Source organism: Gastrolobium bilobum, unplaced genomic scaffold (genome assembly GCF_033153095.1).
Source record: "Gastrolobium bilobum isolate Gb01-03AN ecotype WA unplaced genomic scaffold, APGP_CSIRO_Gbil_v1 utg39725, whole genome shotgun sequence".
In the NCBI taxonomy this organism is placed as follows: Eukaryota; Viridiplantae; Streptophyta; class Magnoliopsida; order Fabales; family Fabaceae; genus Gastrolobium; species Gastrolobium bilobum.
In genome coordinates this window covers 2755-27986 of record NW_026899718.1, presented here as the reverse complement: position 1 = coordinate 27986, position 25232 = coordinate 2755, and the positions used below count along the sequence as shown (strand labels likewise).

At 35.0% G+C, this 25232-nt stretch overlaps 1 protein-coding gene across 1 annotated transcript; it reads left to right on the top strand.

Annotated features, from left to right (window-relative positions):
• The first annotated feature begins 15596 nt into the window (after positions 1-15596).
• Positions 15597-23243, top strand: LOC133292921 (chaperone protein ClpC, chloroplastic). Its single transcript, XM_061491408.1, has 9 exons — positions 15597-17267; positions 17839-17954; positions 18068-18190; positions 18283-18468; positions 19558-19773; positions 20367-20584; positions 20921-20996; positions 21077-21166; positions 21664-23243. The coding sequence occupies exons 1-9, from the start codon at positions 16655-16657 to the stop codon at positions 22840-22842; spliced, it is 2817 nt and encodes a 938-aa protein (XP_061347392.1). The 5' UTR covers positions 15597-16654; the 3' UTR covers positions 22843-23243.
• The last annotated feature ends 1989 nt before the right edge of the window (positions 23244-25232 follow it).

Below are 25232 nucleotides of genomic sequence, written 5' to 3'. Positions count from 1 at the left end.
AGGGAAACTGGCCTAGGTTATTGTGCTATTGCTATTTATATGTGCATTAAGTTAATCCATCGATATTAGTTATAATAGTTCCCCTAATCATTTCACTCCCAAACTTAATATTCTGGACCTAGCCATTTTTCTAAGATTTTTCATATTTTTATTATAATTTTCGCAGCATTTTGCCAGTACGCATTTTCTACGTAGCCGATATTAGTTCTGACATCAAAACTCATTATTATGACTCCAAACTTGGTATTCTTGACCTAGATATTATTCTAGGAATATTCATATATTTATTTTAATTTCTCGGGATACTTCACCGGTACGCACTTATACCGCGAAGCGGAACCGATATTTGTACTTTTCATTAAAACAATGATTTAAGCATTATTTGTCATTCTCAATAATTATTCTAATCTATCTATATTTATCCCAAGTTAATTATGGAATTATTTCTTAAATTCATAATTAAATTATTTAAATTCCTAATTTAACAATGCGGGTTCTTACAATGGTTACACACCATGTGGCACCTACATCCCACACTCACTTCACCAACTCATCATGCAAATCAAAATGATAAACATAACTTCAAATTCATCAATATATTAAAGTTTCAATTACATCAATGCTCTTCTAAATGTCATATACATGACAAAGGACCTAGTTACCAAAATAAACATGATTAAAGCAATTAGCCATATACCATATACCAATTACTACTACAATGATCATGCATTAAGTCATCCAAAATACATCATATGACCTCAAAATAAATACATATAATAATTCTAAATGGCATGCAACTTAAAATGTCCAGCTATCAGGTACAATCTACTCATGCTTCTAGCCTCGTTCAGCCTCGCCTCTACAAGTACCTGAAATGATGCCCCACAACACGGGGTGAGATATACGAATATATCATAGTAATCTAGCGGATCCTTAGAGATCACTCCACCCTAAGGTTCACTTTCGGTGAACACATAATAATAACAACTTAACACATTCTTATCCATAAACATCACATGAACTTCCAAGAAAGATCCTCAAAAAGTTGTTTCTCTTAGGTGCTCACCATAAGGAGATCTGTATAGGGTTGTTTCCAAGGAAAGTCCACAATCTCACACTAGACGCTTCCAAGAGAGATCCTCAAGGGCTGTTTCTATTAGGATCTTACCTTATGGAGATTCACATAGGGCTGTTTCCAAGGGAAGTCCTTACCAATCATCCTCATCATAATACTAGGCACTTCCAAAAGAGCTCAACAACAGGGTTGTCTCTCTTCGGCTCTCATTTTAAGGAGATCCACATAGGGCTATTTCCAAGGGTAAGACAAACCACCTGAAGATCCTCATAGGGTCGTTTCTAGGAAAAGTCTGTAACACCCCGTATGCATCCGAATTTGTTATCATATTACGATATTAAGCGCAGCTCAATTAAATGGGGAAGCTAACTTTTTATTTTCAATTATGACGTCATTATCAATTACCAAGTTGATTACTTAATCCTTTTAAAAACATTGCCTGTATGTAAATTGCAAATAGACAGCACTGAATAACCTCATACTATAATTAAGTGAGTTCCTAAGTCACGGATCTACAACACGTAGTCCGGACAATATCCTGATACATTATACAACTCGACTCCCAAAATAAAGCATAGTCAATCAATGTGACATGGACAATCCTCATGCTCACCAAATAAGGCAACAAAGCCCAACAGAGGCACAAATCAAACAACATAGTCAAATAAATAACATGTCAGCATCCAACATATCATCATAACAGCAGATATCTAACTCAGCTCCGGCCTCCTGCCGCCCGAGGTCTCAACCCCCGAGTTACCTGAACCTGAAATACGTGCCCCAAACGTGGGGTGAGATCTCTAACCAGAAATCTCAGTAAGACAAGGGGTCTTCAAGGATTTCTCCACCCCAAGCTCACTTACATGTGCAATATAAGTTCAAAAGCAGGAATATAATATAAGTTCCAAAATCAGTGCAATGCAGCAGAATAATCATGTCATGTGTGTCAACTATTCTACTGGCCCGAGAAATGTGGGACTTACATACGTCTATTGCCTATGTTCAGTGCAAGTACTACTTACACCCACCCACAGAATCATCCTATGGCATGTCTCATATATACACAGACTTACCGTCTAGGTGGAACAACACATGCATATTATAAGCACTTGCACATAACAGCTCAACAACATTTCAAAATCAATACATGAAAACACATCATGCATATAAACCATCCCCCCATGGGGTATGGTGGAACCAACAATGGCTAAACCGAGGACACGAAAGCTTACCTCTAAGCAATCAATCCAATCCAAGGTCCACACAAGCTCAAAGTCCACGAACAGCAGAATTACAATCTGTTTTAGACCAGCAATATCATCAATAACCATACTCTACAAGTATATGACATGAAGACAACCCTTTCCTTTTACGTTTCATGTCTTTAGGCTTCTCACAAAGCCATAAGCCCTTAATAACTTAGATTCTGACTTAGTTAATTAATATAGAGGTTCAACCTAACCAATCTAGGGTCCAGAAACCCCAAATACAATTCTGTATGAACAGAACAGTCACTGTTTCGAAATTCCCAGAACATCCGGATATTTTTCGGGGACATATCCGGATATCCATATCCGGATATCACAAGTCCCATTTCCGGATATCAATATCCGGATATTTCCAGCCTCATATCCGGATATTTCGCGACAGAATGCAGTTTCTGTATTTCGCGAGATATCACTCCCAAGGTTCCATTTTTAATCCATTTCAACGTCCAAGCATGCAATTTTATAGACATATAGGTTCATGTTCAGGTTGGTTACCTATTCAACTCATTAACATGCCAAGACTCCACTTTTATTAGAGAAAACCCATGATCAAGGTTCAACAACTTACCCCAAGCTCCAAAACAGAGATGAATGATGCTCTTGGAGCTTACAAGTCAGCTCCAAGGTGCTGACTGCAAGGGTACACGAAAATGACACTCAAGCAAGGTCCTTTCTTCACAAAAATTGCTTCTTGGAGCATCAACTATCATGAAAATGACTTCTACACTCACTCAATGATAAGAACAGCCCTCAACTCACAACAAAGCCACTGTCTGCACAGAAATGGAGAGCCTTTCCCCATCACCAAGGTTGCTCTCAAGTGTATACTAGTTTAGAGATAAAGAAATCAAGGAAAAAGAGGTAACTTGGAGAGTTTTTTTATGCAAGGGAGGCCATGGAAGAATGTGGCAGCAGCTCCTTCACAAACTACACGTAGGAGGCACAAGAATCTGACCTAGAAGTGTGTGCCATGCCCTTATATAGTCCACTTTAGCCTTAATCGCACTGTATTAGTATTAATAGCTACTCTTAAGAATTTAATCTCAAACTTAGGATTTTGAACCTAGCCATTTTTCTAAGATTTGTCATATTTTTATTTTATTTTTCGCAGTACCTTTCCGGTACGCACTTTTACATAGCCAATATCAGTTCTGACACCAGTTCTCACTATTTTGACTCCAAACTTGTTGGACAAGTCCTATATATTATTCTAGTAATATTTACACACTTTTCATAATTTTTCGGGATACTTCATCGATACTCATTTATACCGTGAGGCAGAACCGGTATCTGCACTTTTAGTCAGAAAAGCGACTTTCAACATCATTAATTACTTACCATAATTATTTAAGCCTTCTCATAAATATTAGGGTCAATTATGGAATTATTTCATTAATCTCATAATTAATTAATTAAATTCCTAATTTAATGGTGATAGTTCTTACATTCACCCCACCTTTTAAGAATTTTGTCCGCAAAATTAGAAACATACCTGTTCCGAAACTCAGGATATTGCCGGAGAAGCTCGTCCTCTCGCTCCCAAGTACACTCCTTAGGAGTTCTTCCTGTCCATTGCACTTTGACCATCGGAATGATCTTGCTCCTAAGCTTCTTCTCGCTACGATCGAGAATCTTGAATGGTCCGACGTGAGTCTTTAGGTTCTCCCGAACCTCCACATCATCCGGTTGCACCACGTGCGAAGGGTCCGCTACATACTTCCGAAGCTGAGACACGTGAAACACGTCGTGGATGTTGGCCAAGTTCGGAGGCAAAGCAAGCCGGTAGGCAACAGGTCCTACTCTACCAAGGATCTGGTATGACCCAATGAATCGCGGGCTAAGCTTCCTCACTCCGAGGGCCCGACCAACACCGGTGACAGGTGAAAATCTCACAAACACGTGCTCACCCTCACTGAACTCCAGTGGACGATGCTTAACATCATAGTAGCTCTTCTGGCGATTCTGCGTCTGCTTCAGCTGTTCTCTGATCATCTGGATCTGCTGGGTGGTATCTTAGACAAAGTCCAAGCCAAACAACTTCTTATCTCCAACCTCAGACCAGCAGGTAGGAGTCTGAAACCTCCTACCATACAACGCCTCGTAAAGTGCCATGCCCAAGCTAGCATGGAAACTGTTATTGTACGAAAACTCAACCAATGGCAGGTACCTATCCCATGCTGAACCCTGCTCCAAAGTGCAAGCCCTCAACATATCCTCCATTATCTGGATGATCCGCTCGGTCTGTCCGTCAGTCTGAGGGTGATAGGTTGTACTCAATCTCAACTGAGTACCAAAAGCTCCCTGCGTCGCCTCCTAGAATCGAGATGTGAACTTCGGGTCCCTATCACTGATGATATACTCTCGGGCACCCCGTGAAGCCTCACGATCTCGCGAACATAAAGTCTGGCCAACTGCTCAGTAGTGAAGCTCACCTTCACTGGAAGAAAATGGGCAGACTTGGTCAATCTGTCCACAATGACCCAGATAGAGTCACAACCAACCTGAGTCTTCGGCAATCCTATCACGAAGTCCATGGAAATGCTCTCCCTTTTCCATTTCGGAAATCTCAAGAGGTTGAAGTTCACCAGACAGCTTCTGGTGTTTTATCTTCACTTTCTGGCAAGTCAAACACTTGGACTCAAAAACAGCTATGTCCTTCTTCACGCCCGGCCACCAGTAATTTCTCTTCAAGTCCTGGTACATCTTTGTAGCACCAGGGTTGACAATAAACTGGCCTTTAAGAGCCTCTGTCATCACCTCTCAGTCAGAGGTCCTCGAGGAATCACAATCCTCTTTTGGAACATGAGCCATCCATCCTCATTCCAAGATACATCATCTTGGTTCTTCACATAATCCAGGCATTCTCACCCACAATAAGTACAAGGAACACCGCTTGCACCTCACCCACAACCTCACCCTCTTGTATGTACCACATACTAAGGCTTACCGTATAGGTGGAACACCACATGCATATCATAAAGGCACTCGCATATAATAGCTCAACAGCATTTCACAAATCAATATATCATGAAAACAACATCATGCATATAACCATACCCCCATGGGACATGGTGGAACCAACAATGGCTAAACCGAGGACACGAAAGCTTACCTTACAAGCTAACAATCCAAGCCAAGAGTCCAACCAATCTCAAAGCCCAAACACAGCAGAATCATAATCTGTTTTGGATCAACAATCATATCAAAATCATACTCAACAAGTATAAGACACAAGGACAATGTCTTTCCTTTACATTTCATGTCTTAAGGCTTCTCACAAAGCCACAAGCCCTTAATCACTTAGATTCTAACTTAACTAATCAATACAGAAGCTCAACTTAACCAGTCTAGGGTCCACAAACCCACAATACCATTCTGTATGAACAGTGTCTTCGCTGTTCTCGAAAACCCAGAATATTCGGATATTCCTCGGGGACATATCCGGATATTTCCACATCCCATATCTGGATATCCATATCTGGATATCCAGAAACCCATATTCGGATATCAATATCCGGATATTTCCATCCAAATATCCGGATATTTAGCGATAGAATGCAGTTTTGCATTTTCGCGAAGATATCCCTTCAAGGTTCCATTTTTAACACTTTAAAACGTTAAAGCATGCATCTTTAAGCTCATTAAGGTTCATACTCAGGTTGGTTACTTGTCTAACCCCTTAAACATGTCAAGACACCTCTTTTATCAATTAAAACTCATGATCAATGGTTGGTAGCACTTACCCAAGCTTTAAAATAGAGAAAGGAATGCTCTTGGAGCTCACCAACAACCCCTAAGGTTCTGACTTTGAAGATGCACGAAAATGGCACACAACAATGGTTATTTTCTCACCAAAGATGGCTCCTTGGAGCTCAAAGTGCCATCACCAAAGGCTCACACCACTCTAACCACCAAGTCAGAAGCTTACTCACTCACAACAACCCTCCCAACTCAGAAATGCAACCCCTTTCTTTTTCCCAAGGCTTGAATGCACTCACCCAAGGAGTTTTTGTGAAGAAAATGTGAAGAAAAGCTACAAGGAAGGTCAAGCAATGGTGTAGAAGACAAAGGCAGCAACCACCAGCAGTCACTCACGTAATAATGGCTGAGTATCAGCCTAGGGTTATGTGCAACCATCTATATATAGGCGGTTTAGAATTAAACACACTGTATTAACATTATTAGCTACGCTTAGCATTTTAATCCCAAACTTAGGATTATGAACCTACTCATTTTTCTAAGATTTGTCATATTTTTATTTTATTTTTCGCAGCACCTTTCCGGTACGCGCTTTTCCATAGCCAGTATCAGTTATGGCACCAGTTCTCATTATTTTGACTTGAAACTTGTTTTACAAGTCCTATATATTATTCTAGTGACATATACACACTTTTTATAATTTTTCGGGATACATCATCGATACGCATTTATACCGAGTAGCAGAACCAGTATCTACACTTTTCGTCAGAAAAGCGACTTTCAGCATTATTACTCACTTACTATAATTATCTAAGCCTTATAATAATTATTAGGGTCAATTATGAAATTATTTCCTAATTTCACATAATTAGTTAATTAACTTCCTTAATTAACGGTGCGGGTTCTTACAATCGTCAACCACTTGCAAACTAATGTATTTATCACATTGCCATAACCTTGTCGTGATCTGAGTGATACATTGGTTGCCTTGAAGACTTAACTTCTTCCGAATTCTCTGATGTAGTTCGCCAATGGTTGTGTTGCGTTGGATACGTGTCGGTCTTTTTTCACCTTCAAACATGACACTTCGTCGACCTTCTACCTTCCTACCATTGTAATATAACACAACACGAACAGAATCAGGACGTCACCTCTTTCTTAAATAGAATAAGAAATAAAATTGAAATACTAAATTAAAGATAAGTATGTATGATGTTAGGAATTTTGGTAGAGAAGAGATATGAAGAGTGAGAGAAGAGGTGTGTAGAGTGAATAGAGGGGTGAAGGATTATATAGGGTGCACAATGTGACGCCACTTTTGGGCATCACATGTGACGCCCAAAAGTGGCGTCCCATTGTGCAGTAGATTTGTATTTTTTTGCAAAACTGTAATAAATGCGTAATTATTTAATTAAAATGCAATAAATAAATTTTTTTGCCAATAAGTTCCGTTTCTAGTAGGGATGAATTTTGAGATGGAAAAATATTCGTCACTATTTGGGACGAACTTAGGGACATAATATTTTCAATTTCTGCATTCTGTCCCTATTAGGGACAAAATATTATCCGTTTCAACTTGGGATAGAATTAGGATATCATTTATATAATTCGTCCCTAAATTTATCTCTAATATGGATCAAAATAATTCGTCCCTATTCACCATGAAGTAGAGTAATGCAAGAGTATTTTATACTCTAGTATAAATTGGGAAAAGTTCAAAAACTCCGATATGATTCAAAGCAAAACCATATGAGGAGTTTTGAACTTTTCCCTTATAAATTCAACATAACCAAACATTCTAATAAGTTTTTTTTATTTTAAAAATAAAATAATTTCTTAAATAATATATAATTTTAAATCGTGAACCCCATGTATAAAATAAAAAATATTAATTAAATAAATAAACTAATAACTGAATAATCCTTTCAAATTTTAGACTAATGGTTTCTTTTTAAACTTTTATAGGTATCAGAGGAGCACAACTGCCATATCTGTAACTAGTGTTTAAAAACCCGGCCCGACCATCGATCCGACCGAGATCAGAGGTCACGGGTTCAACCGGAGGGTCACAGGATCACTACGCTGACCCAATTTTATATATTAAAAAATTATATATATATATATCCTATATGAAAATATTAAAAAACAAATCACCAATCATTAAAGATTCAAAATATATTTAATATAATTCACCAATTATAACCACAAGTCAATATTACACAACCTAATTAAAGTATCAAGATACCAAAGTACAAAACTCATATTCTAATGATACCAAAATATCAAGATACCACAAGTCTAGGTCGCTGGAAGAGAAGAGAACGATTAGGTTTAGGTTTGCAGGCATTTTTTTTAATAAAATGACGTTGTTTCATGGAATTTTCTTTAAAAAATACATGCAGTGACCCCCTGTGACCCAGGAGTCACTGAAATTCGGCCGGATTTTGGGGGTTGGAGGGGTCCATGTGCTATAAGGTCCAACTTGTGACTCTAACCCTCAGAGGGGAGGGGTCAGGGTTGACCCGGATCAACCCGGGGGGTGGGGTGGGGTTTTAAAACACTGTCTGTAACACCCCGTCTGCAGCCGGTGTATTAACATACAAATGATATTTAAAGCGCAACTTATAATAATTAATCGCGGAAGTAATATACTATTTTATATAAATAAACCAGGTTAATCCTCATGGTGGATTAACTTTTCACATTAATAACAATCCATATGTAATTGCAACACTAAAATAAATCTGAAATACCTCGTACTCATAAATAACAATTCAAAAGCATCCATAACCCATGATGCTACAATATAAATACTCAAGTCAACAAATAAACGGATTACTTAATAGTGGCATAGACAACCCCTATGCTCACCACAAAAAACAACATAATCCCTCAAGTCTAGTCACTATAAAGTCTCATCATGACAAAATAAATAATCATAATATGCATGCCTCATAACAGTAATGAAATTTTATGCCAGCCTCTTGCCTCTACAAGTGTCCGTCTCACGAACGTCATCTCCTGAAAAATGTGCCCCAGAAGGGGTGAGATTTCTAACATAAATCTCAGTAAGACAAGGGGTCCTCAAGGAATCCTCTACCCCAAGCTCACTTACAGGTATAATATAAGTTCTAAAATAGTGCTGATAATATATAAATAAGCAGATTAATAACAAGATAAAGGGAATGACTATACTAGGTCATTTATAGCAGTAAGCAATGCAGTATATAAAATGAGCATGCCATACAATATATCAAATGAGTGTGCAATGCCACATATATCCATGTCATGTGTGTATGCATCCTACTGGCTAGAGAACAAAATATAGGCATTACGTATGTCTACAACCCACAATACAAGGAGTCCACCATGTACCTCACACACGGAGTTACCATCTTGCATGTGGCCCAACATGCTCAGGGATTACCGTCTCGTGTGGAATACCCCACATACATATACATATGACAAATGCACTATATCATAATTCAGCTCAATAGCATATCCAATACTTATAACATAAACAAATATAATTTCCAAAAAATATACCATGCACATAAACCAATCCCTCATGGGGTTTGGTAGAACAAGCAACAGATAAAACTGAGGACCAAAAGCATACCTGTCAAGCTAAACCCTCCCTCAACGCCTCGGTGTCTAAAGGGTCACAAGTAATAACAGTGTCCAGCAAGGTCACAGATCTATTCTCATAACATTCATACTATCAATAAACATATCCTAGCTTTTCATATTAAAATGAATATTATTTCTTTTTCGTTTCGCTTACTGCAGGCTCCTCACATAGGCCCTAAGCACAAAACCGCGTTTACACTTTTTTAAAATTTAATTGTCTTTACCAAAAATTCTAATGTTTTAATATGTTAAACTAGACATCTTAAGCTTTCCAATGACATATTTTATGTCTCAATTTGAGTTGTATAACTCCGATTATGTTTTTCGCAAAGTGACTGCTGCAAACTGAATTTTCAGCAACCAAGTCGCGAATTCAAACTAACACTGCGATCAAATCACTTATCCAATAGCTATAAAATTTTACAGAGTTGTAGACCTATATGTTAGCTTCATATAGGTTCAAACCTAATTCAATTTAGAGCTCTTTAACTCGAGATATCACGATTTTATCAAACTAGTGCGTTGCTGTCACAAATTCACAATTACACTAGGTAATCGATTACCATACAGGGGATAATCGATTATCTTTCATGATAATCGATTACCGCCTGTGCAGAAGCATGAAAATGCATACTTTTCTGCATAATTCGAGTTCCAATGGCCCTCCAAGGTTCCAATCTTTGATTTACCCAAAAACAGAAGTTCAATCTACCATATTACACTTAAATTAACAACCTTTAATCTGAATCATCAAAGTTTCCCTTTTTAATAACCCAAAACTTAATCTGTTTCATAGAAAATAAAGAGGAAAGGGTATAGTGTATTCTCAATGCTTGAAAACAATAAAAAGAAATGACTTTGGAGGTCTTGCTACAACTCCAAGCTACTGTTCAAGAAGGTGCACGAATTTGAGCTTCCAAGTTTGGTTTTTTCTCTATAAAGGTTAGTTCTTGACGCTTGAAAGTAGGTGAAAATGACAACAACTCCACAAAATACACAAAGATACACTCCTCACTCACCAAAGCAACAAGCACACTCTTTCAATATGCTCACTTTCTTCACTAACTTCATAAACTCAAGGTGTTTACATGGGTGTAATGATCAATGATGAAGAAAGAATGAGTCTTGGTGCATTTTCTTGAAGAAAAGCTTTGTCTTTCATGAAGAACAATGGGTGGCAGAAATGAGAGGATGAGAGGCTGTATCTACATGGGTGTTATAAATTATGACCTAGGTTTTAGTGCCATTACCTATTTATAGGTACACTCACTTAAACTAACAATATTAATTTAAATTATTCCGCTCATCGTTTAACTCTAAAATTTCATGTTCTTAACCTAATTTTTTTTCTAGGAATTATCATATTTTTCTTGTAATTTTCCGAGACACTTCACCAATACGCATTTTATACAGCGAAATAGCCGGTATTAGTTCTGATATCACTGCTTATTATTTTTACCCCAAACTTGATATTCTTAACCTATATATTTTTATAGGAATATTCACATTCTTATTTCTATTTTTCGGATTACTTTGTCGGTATCCATTTATACCGCGAAATACCGGGTGTTTACACTTTCTTTCTGAAAAATGGCTTAATATTAATTATTATGCTCTTTTCATATTTATCTAAATTCAATTATGAAATTATTTTCTAAACTCATAATTAAATTATTTAAATTCCTAATTTAGCGGTGCAGGTTCACGTCTCCATGTCCACTGGTACACCTACTCGTGAGGCACACAACGAGGTTCAAGTTGGTGATGATGCGGAAGATGATGTTTGTGATGCCAGTTACATGAACATAGTTGATAGACATTTTAAGATCTTTTTATACAATTTGTGAACAATACTTTTTAGTTGATTTTGTATTTTGATACATTTGTTATTTTTTCTTTTACAATACTTTTGATCATTAAAACTTCTTACTTTTTTGGTTATGACAATGATGGTTTGTATGATTATATTTATTATAAGTTTCAGACCAGCTCTCATTGGTTATATGACTTTGAAGATTTATAATATGATGATTATTAGATACAAATTGTGTTACAAAAAATTTGACATATTTTATTGAATATATTAAGAAATTTTGAAAGTAAGGAAGAAATTAGGGATGAATTTTTTTTGTCCCTAATAGGAATAGACAAATTTCGTCCCTAATAGGGATCGAAAAAATCCTTCCCAAATCAAAATTGATGACAATATTAAGGACAAAAAATATATATTAGAGACAGATTTTATTTCGTCCCAAAATATTAGCGAGGAGCAATTTAGGGACGAAAATTTTTTCGTTTCAAATTCTGTCCCTAAATAATATAAGGACGGATTTATGTATTGTAGGGACGGAAAAATTTCGTCCCTAATATCTATTTTTTTTAGTAGTGAGAAATTGATACGAATTATTACCCTATCATCTCCCGGATTGACCTGGAATAAGTAATCAACCGGTCAATATACTAGGTTAATGGAACGTGATTCGATCAGTTAAACTAAAAGTATATTTTAATATGAAATAAATAAAATAATTGTTGCAAAATGAATAACAAAATAGCGTTGGAACAATGGTAAATGGAGTGCTGGTGGAGTCCTCTTTCCCTGGTTTGAATTCTAACGGCACCTTTCTTCCAAATATATTTTATTAAAAAATTTAAAATCTATTCTGCCGATTAAATCAGTCTTGTTCGATTTTGATAACACTGATTGTGGGTCATGGTTCAACCCGCATGTTTATTAAGGTTTTCTTATTACTTTTAATTTCTTTTTAAATTAATTTTCCAATTCTTTTAATTAAATAGTATCTATTTTTAATTTTTCAATATATGTTATGCCTGAGTTGGATAGTTTCACCGAAAGATCAGAGTTACACACAATAATATAACATAAACCCAATCTACGGACGCATTTTCACCCCTATTCTTAACCAATAAAAGATGAGTAACAATAATTGACAATAAATATCATAGATCACTTAATGATTATTGTTAATCAGTAAAAAATGAACAATAACCATTTGTGTAATGAAAACCCTGTAACCTATTGACTAATTAATAATAGTATTTTTTTTTAAATATTTTCAAACTATATTATTGTGCAAATTATACAAATTCATGTGATGCCAATAAAATACATAATTAACATTAGCAAATCATGGATGTGTTCGCCCCCTTGTGGGCAGGGGTGAAACAGGACTGGGCTGGCCTACAGGGGCCCACGGCTCGGCCTATATCAGGCCATATTTGACCTAGTATAATTTGTATATTAGGCTGAGCTTGGGCCATAGAAAAGCCTGTTTAATAAAAAGGTCGTAGGTCCACTTTCAAAAGGTCGAGCCTATAAGTCTACAGGCCGGCCTATATTGTATTATTTATTTTAAATAAAATAAAATAGAATAAGTATGCCTTAAAAAAAAACAAAAGATATAAATTTAGTTAATTGCAATTATTTATAACTTAATTATATTCGATTATATTTTAATAGAAATCTTACTTTATTTCTTATATAGGAGGAATCAACATCTCAACATGTTTGATTGTGTATATGAATATATTAAAAGATTTTTAGAAAATGTTATACTTACTACAAGCATCGTGATGTGTTTATTGAATTCATGTAGTTATTTTAATTTACATAGTATGGATTTGTTTGTTGGATCTAATGAAATATATATTATTTAATTTGAGCATTTTGTTTTTGAAAATGAATTAAATGCATATTGTATGAGTTTTGTTATGATTCATGATTCTGTTTGGACGTTGAAATTATGATTTTTGGTGTAGCAACAGAATTATAGTACTTTGTAAAGTTGATTCATGTTCTGCATGGAAGTTAAAAATTAACAGGCTAACGGGCCAAGCCAGACCATTTATTTTTTATAAACGGGCCAGACCAAATTGAAATTTTTTGACGTAAGCTTGGGCTTTTCGAGACAAAGCTTGGCCCAGCCCAGCCTACTTTCACCCCTACTTGTGGTACATAATCTAAAGAGTCTTGACACATTATATTAAAAAAAGTTACATTTTTTTTAAGAATAAAGTTACATTGTTATTAATAGTTTCCTTCGACTAATTCATCGATTAATAACAACTATTATTGCCCTTAAAATTGTCCAAAAATATTTTAATTTATATTGAGTAAATAGTCAATCTTAATCCTAAGAAGTTCTTCAAAATAAATATCATATTTAAATAAAAATCATATATTTTTTAATCTGAATTTCACCTTTGATGTTTTTTTTTTAAATAAGAATTTCACCTTTGATGTTTTTATCGTGTCATGAAATGTTTTATTCTTGACAAAACTAAAGAATTTTATCTTATTGCTTATAATTTTCAAATTAGGTTTTATCTCATACAGTAAATTTTTAAATATTAAAATAAAAAATTCTTATTCAATTTTAAGGAATTATTTGACATATCTTCGTAGTAAAATATATAAATTAGACGTTCAACAAGTTGGTCACACCATAGTCTATCCATCAAATGATAAGTTACAAACAATCCAGTTTAAATCTAGATAAAAATAATTTTAAAACAATTTATATTAAAAAATTATAAATTATATTAATTTATTTTTATACAAATAAAATAAAATGAAATTACTTTTAAAGATAACATTACCTACAAGTTACAAATATTGACGTATAATGATATACTATGATAGGTTTTGTGGACTTTTGTCTCTCAGTTCTTTTGGTCCTTACGTCATATCTACATAGTTTACTCGGAAGAAAGAAAGTGTAGCAATTAATAATTTTCAATGCAAAAGGAGTTTAAACTTAAGGCTTGCAAAATATTAAAAGGGATATTTATGTCGCCGAAAGATCAAAATTCATAAGGGAAAATAAGTAAGACTTAAACATAAATTAAGCAATGTTATATTCATGGGATATATTATTTGGGCTCATTTTTTTTTACATCAATGTACATAAATTATCTATAATAAGTTCACAATAATATCATTTTGAGACGAAAATCAAAATAATTTTATAAATATAATTTATTTTAGACTTATAATAGTTTTTTAATTTTTCAACTCAAAACGACGTCGTTTTGAGATGAATGTAGATAAACTTATTTATATTTATTATACAAATATTAAAGTCATATTATTTTACTTATTTTTTTCTTGCATATCTTTCTTATCAATCTCTAATATCGTTGATCTGAATTTAAAAAAAAAAAAGCGAGAAATGATAAGAATAAGAAAAAATAAATAAATAAATTAATCTGTGTCTATATTTATTGTGCCTAGTTTAATTTCAGCGTGCACTGTTGACTAAAGTGCACCACAAAACGACGCCAAGCAACGAAAAGTGGTGTCGTCTACGGCTTTGCTACAGCGATGCAGATATTTACTTATTTAGCACTAATCTTCCCCGTTTTGCATGTGATGTACATTCATAATTCCTGCGGAGAACGAGGGCAAAATGGTCAATGTGAGTAAAAATCGAAGGACAGTAGTGGGATGTAAAAGATAAACAGGACCAGTTACGTGCAATAGAAGCCGGCTACGTGTCACGTTTGCAGACACAACCTCGAACCCATCGATCAATTAGATCAGACATATAACGGAAATGATCGAGTGTGAGAGGGTGCAGGAAGAGGGTATCATAGAGATTAGATTAGAGATAGAGAAGAAACGATAGATATTTGAAGGGTTAGCGTCTATTGCCTACCACATTTTTATTCGTTCCTCTTCGTCGGTCTCCGTTATATTCATAAATACAAACACCTTCTTTTATTTTTTCAGCTCCTTTAGGTCTCTCTCTCTCTCTCTCTTAATTTTTTTTTTCAAGTATTCATTTTATTCTGTTGCGGTTTTTTTCCCTTTAGTTTTGGTTATTTTAGGTTGAATTGTTATCGTGTGGTGTGCTTCTGGTGAGTTCTTTTATAATTTGCATACATCTACTGGTTTGTTAGCTCAAAAAGCTGCTTCAATTAGGTTTTGGAGTTATTTGGGTTTTTTAGCCTCCGATTACTGTTTTGCTGCGCCAGGTGTTTGCTCAAACAATTTTTTTTTAATGTGTGTTTTGTTGTTGTTGTTGTTGTTCTTCTTATAAGGTTACTGATTCATTAATTGTTATTCCCCAATTTTAGATATATAACTAACTAGTCGCTTTCTCTTATTAGTTATTGTGTCTCCCCCAATCTTATCTCGTGCTATATAGTTAGGTGATGCGTTTTTTTTTTTTTTTTTGAAGGTTTGTTATTGGTTTTCATTCTGGTCCTTTGCTGCTGGTGTTGGTTTGATTTGTTAGTAAAGTGGATATCCCATTTCTTGTTGGTTTGGTTTTTACTTATTTAAAAGATCAAATAGAAGATTGACAAGTTAGGAAGCACTATGAAGAATATATATTTTTTTTTTAATATGACATTGCACTCTAACTTCCTCCCAGTCTCCCACCACCAAATCACTCAATATTTTTTGTCTTATGTTATGATGAACTTAGAAGAATGTCTTAAGGGGCCTTTTGAAGTAACTCCTTATTAGGCATAGTACAACATTCACTCGAACTTCATCCCTATGACTAAAGATTCATTTTGAAATAAATGTGATTCTTGGTACCTATTTGGTAAACTATTTAGGCAAGATATTCTCCTGTTAACATTGTGATTTTTGGATTTTATGATCTTCATCTCTAGCATGTATGTCTTTGTTATTCAGCAACAATGGAAGTGTTGCTCTGCCTGACAACTTGCTTTTGTCAGAGTAATTTATTTGGCTGGCAAGTTTTTAAATTTCTTTACTTGAAACTTAGTTTATTGGATCGTTTTTAATGAAATATATTATTTTATAATGTGAGGAGTGAGTTGAACGTATGGGTTTATTGAATACCTGTACAAGTATTTATTTTCTCTTACTTTCCTAGTTATTACTTGAAGTGTCATTCATAATTTTGGCTACTGGATGCTTGACACGAAAAAGTTTTTTTTTTTGGGTCCTAAATGTTGATATTCTGAATGCCTAAAACATGGTCTCATGCTTATATATGTTTCATCAAAAAATGCAGCTAGCTATTCAGGAATCATGGCTAGGGTTTTGGCTCAGTCAATTAATGTCCCTGGCCTAGTGGCTGGGCAGAGGAACAATCAACATAAAGGATCAGGAAAATTAAAAAGATCAGTCAAAATGATGTGTGCTTTACGAACAAATGGATTAAGAATGTCAGGTTTCTCAGGACTTCGTATCCTTAATCCTTTGGATACTATGTTGAGACCTGGACTAGATTTTCATTCTAAGGTGGCAATTGCTACTTCTTCACGGCGAGCAAGGGCTACAAGATGCATACCCAAAGCCATGTTTGAGCGTTTCACAGAGAAAGCAATCAAAGTAATTATGCTAGCCCAGGAGGAAGCAAGACGTCTTGGTCACAATTTTGTTGGAACAGAGCAGATTCTATTGGGTCTTATTGGTGAAGGCACTGGTATTGCTGCTAAGGTTCTAAAGTCTATGGGAATCAACCTTAAAGATGCACGTGTGGAAGTAGAGAAGATAATTGGAAGGGGTAGTGGATTTGTCGCCGTTGAGATTCCATTTACTCCCCGTGCAAAGCGTGTTTTGGAACTTTCACTGGAGGAAGCTCGCCAACTTGGTAAATATTTTTTCACTTTCCTCCATTTTTTTAAATCACTTAATTTCTAAGTTGCCAATAGCATTATCTTTAACAGAGGATTTTCTTCCATTTTACCCGTCTGTCTATTCTTAGTAGTCCTCCCATGATATTTCTGGTGTAATTGTTACTTGAAATAAGGTAGAAGTGATTTGGTTATATTGGCTCTGGCACATTTATCTATTTTACTCAAGGAGTCATAAGTTTTGATTACTTTTAGAGGAGGGAGAACATGGTGAAACGAAAGAGGATTGAACATGCTACCCTATTATATCATGTTTTAGAAGAAATCATGAACCATAATGATGCAACATTACACTCTTATCCCATCTTAAACTTTTTCTTAATATTTCTTGCCTGTCCATCTAGCAAATTGCTCCTAATCCTTTCATGCATGATATGTTTGCCACCACCAGATGGTACTCTCTTACTTTAAATACATTCAAAATTGAGTTGGGGGTTATTTGTGAATATTTTTTAATAGATGGCCTGCGTTTTTGTAATATTATTTCTCAGCTTGCTGGAACTGAGCCTTACACCTTGAAATTTTCAGGTCACAATTATATTGGTTCTGAGCACTTGCTCCTGGGTCTTCTCCGAGAGGGTGAGGGTGTAGCAGCACGAGTTCTTGAAAACCTGGGTGCTGATCCTACTAATATTCGCACTCAGGCTAGTATTATGCCCTCATTTATCTTTCCTTTGACATATTTCTATTTACATGAATACATTTTTTTAATTCATAATTTTTGTATTAATCTTATAATTCCACTGGATGGGCACAGGTTATTCGCATGGTGGGTGAGAGTGCTGACAGTGTTACTGCTACTGTCGGCTCAGGTAGTAGTGGCAATAAGATGCCTACTTTGGAGGAGTATGGCACCAATTTGACCAAGCTAGCAGAGGAGGTAATGCCAGTTGCTAGTTTTTTATTCATCAAAGATGGTAGACAATTCTTTGTTATGTATAAAAGCTTAATTATTTTCCATTTGCCTCCCAGGGAAAATTGGATCCTGTTGTGGGAAGGCAGCCACAAATTGAACGTGTCACGCAAATTTTAGGCCGTCGCACCAAAAATAATCCTTGTCTTATTGGAGAACCTGGTGTTGGGAAGACAGCAATTGCTGAAGGTCTTGCTCAGCGGATTGCAAATGGTGATGTTCCTGAAACCATAGAGGGAAAAAAGGTTAGTAGAAATCATTTTACCTCTACAGTTCTTAACATTGGTGTTCAATTTAGGGGATTTGTGATTCTCTTTTTTCGGTTCAAATAAAGCATTCAACTTGCTGGAATTGTGTAAAATACTTGTAAAACAATATCTGTTGTTTTATTTCTCTCTGGAATTTTAAATGTTGATAAAAAGGAGTTTTGTTGCACCAAGATGGTTAAGCCATTAACCAGGGCGTGTTGTCTCATTTTCAGTCATGATTGTCTGATATTAATTTCATGCTAGCATTTCGGTTTAGAATAAGTATGGTTTAAAATTATCGGATATGTGGATGTTTGGTATGATTTTTTTTTCTTTTGTTAAACAAAGAGGAGCCATGCTCCTAAGACACTACCACAGATCTAGTGTGTTTAGCTATGAAGCACCGAATCCAACACGGCATTTTCGATACGTTCTCGATATGACCGTTAATTCGTCGATACGATACAATACGTTTCCAATACGCGTATCGGATACGTTGGAAAAAAAAATTCGGAGTATCGGTGCTTCATAGGTGTTTAGTATGATTTTGATGAGTCCTGAATAATGTGAATGTCTTCTTTGCGCAATTATATTTGGCATACAACAGTCTATTTTGGACATTTTATCTATAGACTAATAAATCAATGGCAAGCAATTAGATAATCACATGTCTTCAAATCATTTTTAATTATATTTTCAAATTTACGGCTAGAAAACATCCATGATCAAGATCAACGCTGTTTGAAGGGGGTCATATATGTGATATGAGCAGTTACCTTTGATAACTTTTCCATTATATTCCGTCATGAATCAAGTATCCTAAAAGTTTAAGCTATTTGTTAAAGGCACATAAATAATTTTATATCCCATGCAAAAGTGTTTTGGGTTTGCATGGACAAAGCATGGACCCATTTTTACTATGTACTGAAATTTAATTTTTATTTTCAAGATGGCAATGATGAGGCTTTGATACCATGTCATGAATCAACTCTTGGAAAAGTTTAGACTGTTAGGTAAAGGCATATCAGCATATGAATGATTTTATATGTAACATTCTAATAATGTACTTTGTTCTGCATGAATCAGGTTATAACCCTCGATATGGGTCTGCTTGTAGCTGGAACTAAATATCGTGGTGAGTTTGAAGAGAGGTTGAAGAAACTGATGGAAGAAATCAAACAAAGTGATGAAATAATACTTTTTATCGATGAAGTGCACACTCTAATTGGAGCGGGAGCAGCTGAAGGGGCAATTGATGCTGCTAACATTCTAAAACCAGCCCTTGCAAGAGGTGAACTACAGGTAATATTTTTTTCCTGATATGCTCAAAATCTATTTACTGCTTGTCGATTTGACCTTGATGTTGATGTTTTATGGTCAAGAAGGAAACAGAATGGGTTTTCTTTGTTGGATTTTTTGGCATCACTCTTGAACTGTTTCATAAAAAAGGGACAAAAGACATTCTCTGGTCCTAAAATTGCCCTAGCAACTCCACACTCTGCAAAAAGAATATATGATCTTTCTTCTGGTCATTCAATGTTTGTAAACAGTTAAAATCTTGTGAGGTATTCAATAGGCCTACTATGGTTGAGCGAGCTAGCTAGTTTCGATTCTGATTTATAGTTACAAGTTGTTGCTGGCTTTTAATCAGAATTAAATAAGTCGCTTAAGTTTCAAAATTAGTATATGAATTTTTAACCCAAAGATTCCCATTGTTGGCATTTCCAAGAGTCTCAATCTTGGTTGATAATAGAAATATGGAATGCAGAATGGTAAATTCCTATAATACTAAACTCATCATAACAAGCATCTTTTATTAGATGCGGTTAAATTCAGTCACTGCTGCTTATATTGGAATTGTACTAAAATGGTGTTTGCTTATAACATTTCTGCAGTGTATTGGAGCCACAACATTGGACGAATACAGGAAGCACATTGAAAAAGATCCAGCTTTGGAGAGACGATTCCAGCCCGTCAGAGTGCCTGAGCCAACTGTAGATGAAACCATACAAATACTGAAAGGACTTAGAGAACGCTATGAGATTCACCACAAGCTCCGTTATACTGATGAGGCTCTTGTAGCTGCTGCGCAGCTGTCTTACCAGTATATCAGGTTGGCTATAATTCATCTCTCTGCTCATTTTGCCTTGTCATCATTTATGGTTTTATGGTGGAATGGGCATTTTTTTTTTCAATATTGCATGTTTAAATTGGAAGTTTTCCACTGATTTAAGTTGATGTATATGTTAGACTTCTAGAATTTAGCATTAGTAGTCTTCTTTGAATCATTTTACTTTATTTATGGTGGAATTATAATGTAGCTTTTTGATTGATATCCATGTTTAAATGTTCATTTCTCTCTCTCCCTCTCTCTCTCTCTCTCTCTTCTTTTCTCACTGTGTATCTTAACCAAGTATTTCCTGGCTTATAAAAATGCTGTCCCCTGCAGTGATCGATTTTTGCCCGACAAAGCTATAGATTTGATTGATGAAGCTGGTTCACGAGTCCGGCTTCAACATGCACAGGTATATCGTTTGTCTACCTTTCAACTAGCATTTCTAGCTTATGTTATTGAGCTAATTGGGCTAGATTTATGTACGTCCAGTTACCTGAAGAGGCGAGAGAACTTGACAAAGAAGTTAGGCAGATTGTTAAGGAGAAAGAAGAAGCTGTTCGCAACCAAGACTTTGAAAAGGTAATGTTTGTTTACTAAAGATTGAACTTGTAAAGTCTTAGCCAAACGTTTTCTGGAGAACTATCGACTACCTTGACCCAATGGGATAATGTTTTTTTGTCTAAGAAAAGTAATGCTTTTGCTTAAGCAAAACATAAAGAAGAAGCTGTTCGCAACCAAGACTTTGAAAAGGTAATGTTTGTTTACTAAAGATTGAACTTGTAAAGTCTTAGCCAAACGTTTTCTGGAGAACTATCGACTACCTTGACCCAATGGGATAATGTTTTTTTGTCTAAGAAAAGTAATGCTTTTGCTTAAGCAAAACATAAAGAGAATGATTGGATTTTTATTTTTTATAGTTCTAAATTGATTAATGTTTCTAGTTTGTTGAGTTTAAAGACGGTGTAGTGGTATATACCTCCAAAATAAGGGAACAGTGTAATGGTTTGTTCCTTACTCAAATATACAATTTTTTGGCCAATAATTTGTGGGTTGATGATCAATGAATTTCTGAATAGGCTGGAGAGCTACGAGATAGAGAAATGGATCTCAAGGCGCAGATCTCAACACTTGTAGAGAAAGGCAAGGAGATGAGCAAGGCAGAGACTGAGGCAGGAGATACGGGTCCTATTGTGACTGAAGTTGACATACAACATATTGTCTCCTCTTGGACTGGTATTCCTGTTGAGAAAGTCTCAACAGATGAATCTGATCGCCTCCTTAAGATGGAAGAGACTTTACACAAGCGGGTCGTTGGTCAGGATGAAGCAGTAAAAGCCATTAGTCGGGCTATCCGTCGAGCCCGGGTTGGATTGAAGAACCCTAATCGTCCAATTGCCAGCTTCATTTTTTCTGGTCCAACTGGTGTGGGGAAGTCTGAATTGGCCAAAGCATTGGCTGCATACTACTTTGGCTCTGAAGAAGCCATGATTCGGCTTGACATGAGTGAATTTATGGAAAGGCACACTGTCTCCAAACTTATTGGTTCACCTCCTGGATATGTTGGCTACACCGAAGGTGGTCAATTGACTGAGGCAGTTCGGCGTCGTCCTTACACTGTTGTACTCTTTGATGAGATTGAGAAAGCCCATCCTGATGTATTCAACATGATGCTTCAGATCCTGGAAGATGGAAGACTAACAGACAGTAAGGGCAGAACTGTGGATTTCAAGAACACACTTCTTATTATGACATCAAATGTTGGAAGCAGTGTGATTGAGAAAGGAGGTCGCAGAATAGGATTTGATCTGGACTATGATGAGAAGGATAGCAGTTACAATAGAATCAAGAGCTTGGTGACTGAGGAGCTAAAACAATACTTTAGGCCAGAATTTTTGAATAGGTTGGATGAAATGATTGTTTTCAGGCAACTCACAAAACTGGAGGTGAAGGAGATAGCTGACATAATGCTCAAGGAGGTTTTTGAGAGATTGAAGAAGAAAGATATTGAACTTCAAGTGACAGAAAGATTTAGGGACAGGGTGGTTGAGGAAGGTTATAATCCAAGTTATGGAGCTAGGCCTCTAAGAAGAGCCATAATGAGACTTTTGGAGGACAGCATGGCTGAGAAGATGCTTGCTAGAGAGATCAAAGAGGGTGACTCTGTTATAGTGGATGTTGATGGTGACGGTAATGTGATTGTGCTTAATGGTAGCAGCGGTGCCCCAGAGTCGTTACCAGGTGCTCTTCCTGTATAACGTGGTTAGCTTTGCTAATATATGCACTTATTCATTTAAACCATGGTTATAGTCTGAATCTGTATTACTTGTCAGTGGACCTAAAGCTTTTAATTGATTACTTGCAAGCCGAGTCATGTTTGTCCATGGCCTAGCAAAACAAGTGAGGGTTACCGAGGGGCATAGGGGAAAACTGAAAAGGGTATGTCGAGATAATGTAAAATAGCGCAGTTTATTATAACTTGGACAGTGCATCAATGAACTATTTCGTTGGAAGATGGGATGTTTTATTTTTCGATGGTAAGACCATGGTGATGTAACATCCCAGCATTACTGTATATTATGATTATGTAGTATTCGTTGCTTGAAGTCGCAATACATGTATTGATACTTCTAGTATAAAGCATAAATCGCAAATTCAATAAATAAACGTGTTATGAATAATATAAATGATATATTCGTACTTTATTTTTTGATGTTTTTGAATGTTAAATTAAAAAATCAAATCAAATAAAGTAATAATAAATAAAAAAACTCGTTAATACTCGATAAATATTCATTCAATGTTTCAATTAATTTAATTTTTATAATTTTTTATTTTGATATATATATATATAATATAATTCTTTTATTTTAATAATATACAAATATTAATGAAATATTAGTAATAATAGAATAAAAATTACAAATTTCATTATATATAATAAACAATAAAATGCAACAATAAAAAATAAAAATTTGAATTAAAAAATAGAAAAGGTAATGATTTTTCTTAAAAAATAAAAAATAGATAAATTAATTAAGTTTCTAACTGTGTTAAGGATATGTTTGAAAAAACAAAATCATGGGAAGATAAGTAATAAAATATTTATATATAAGAAAAAAAGTAATTCAAAGCAAAACCATACGATTTTTTTTGAATTTTTTCCAAAATAAATGCTTGCTGTGCTGAATATATTTTTAGTTTGGTTGGTATTTGTATTCACTCTTCCCTTTATAAATATGGTGGATATGATATAATAATAAGGACATATAGAACAAGAATAGGAAAAATATAAATCTCAAACGCTAATATCTTATTTTGTGTTTGATGTCCACCTTATAAGTATTTAATAAAATAATATGTTTGAGATGAGCCACATATTACCAGGTTAATATAAATAGATGAAAATACCTTTTAATTCACATAATTTTTTTATGTTATTAAAATAATTCAAAAATAAATGAACTTGTGAAACAAAATTGAAGCAAATTTTGTTCACATAAACAAGATCCCTAAACTTGGCCAATGTCTTGATTTTGATGTAGAGCGATTCAAAATAAATTTCAACGTTACATATTTGTTTGATTTCTTTCATATCATATTTTAATTATATAAAATCAGACCAATTTAATTTATCTTTCACATCAGACTTTAATTATATTAAATCAGATCAAAATATTATAAAAAATGTTAGTATAGAGTTATGAATCTGCTTTTAGAAAACCTATTTCATTCATGTGATCATTGAAAGCCATTGACAATGAAGGATAACTTCATTCCGTCAATCTATTCATAGCTTAATTTCTTTGCGCACAAGTATAGTTAAATTGTAAGAGAAAATGAAAGCAAATCAAATTATGATCCAACTGACCAATAAACAAAGGGTTTTATAAGAGTTATGTTGTAGGAAAAGTGATTATGTAATATTATAGAGATTCGTTTTGCGTGCGTTAATTTTTTATTTATTTTTTTGTTTTAAAAAATGTGGGCCCCACAAAATGTTGTGAGTGTAGGAAAGTTTGTTATGTTATGTTATGTTAAAGGATAGAACGAAAACCCGTAAACAAAATAATCTTAATAAATATAAATAACTATTTATAAATTCATTCACGTGTAGTCGACTAAACCAGTTCAGGTTGATCGACTAAATCAGTGGTTTTGGCACCCCATTCTGTTTTCCACGAATTTTTTTTTGTATGGAACCGATTGTAGTCTAATGTACAAGCGTATTATGACTTGGGGAACACAATTTCAGGTACAAAAGAGTCAATACCCCATTCGTATGCATTGTTGGGTACGTATTGATTGAAACCGTTTGTTTACGCTCCCCGAAACTAGGTGAATTCATTTAGGGGTCATAATAATAATTGTTATGAGTTTCAATCTATCAATATGGACCAATGTTACTAATTTGAATAGGCATGAAAAGTCAAATAACATAATGAGTTATACAGTAACACAACGTCACATAAAAATTCATAACAGAATTACGTGAACTCTACCATAAGACCTTAAATACATGCACATGATTGGTTCAACTTTGTCTAATCCTCATAGGACATGTACGTTTATTGTGACCAATTTGCTTGCAGATGCTACATCTACTTTCACTGCTTGAGGGTTGTGACTCAACCCAATCCATCTTATT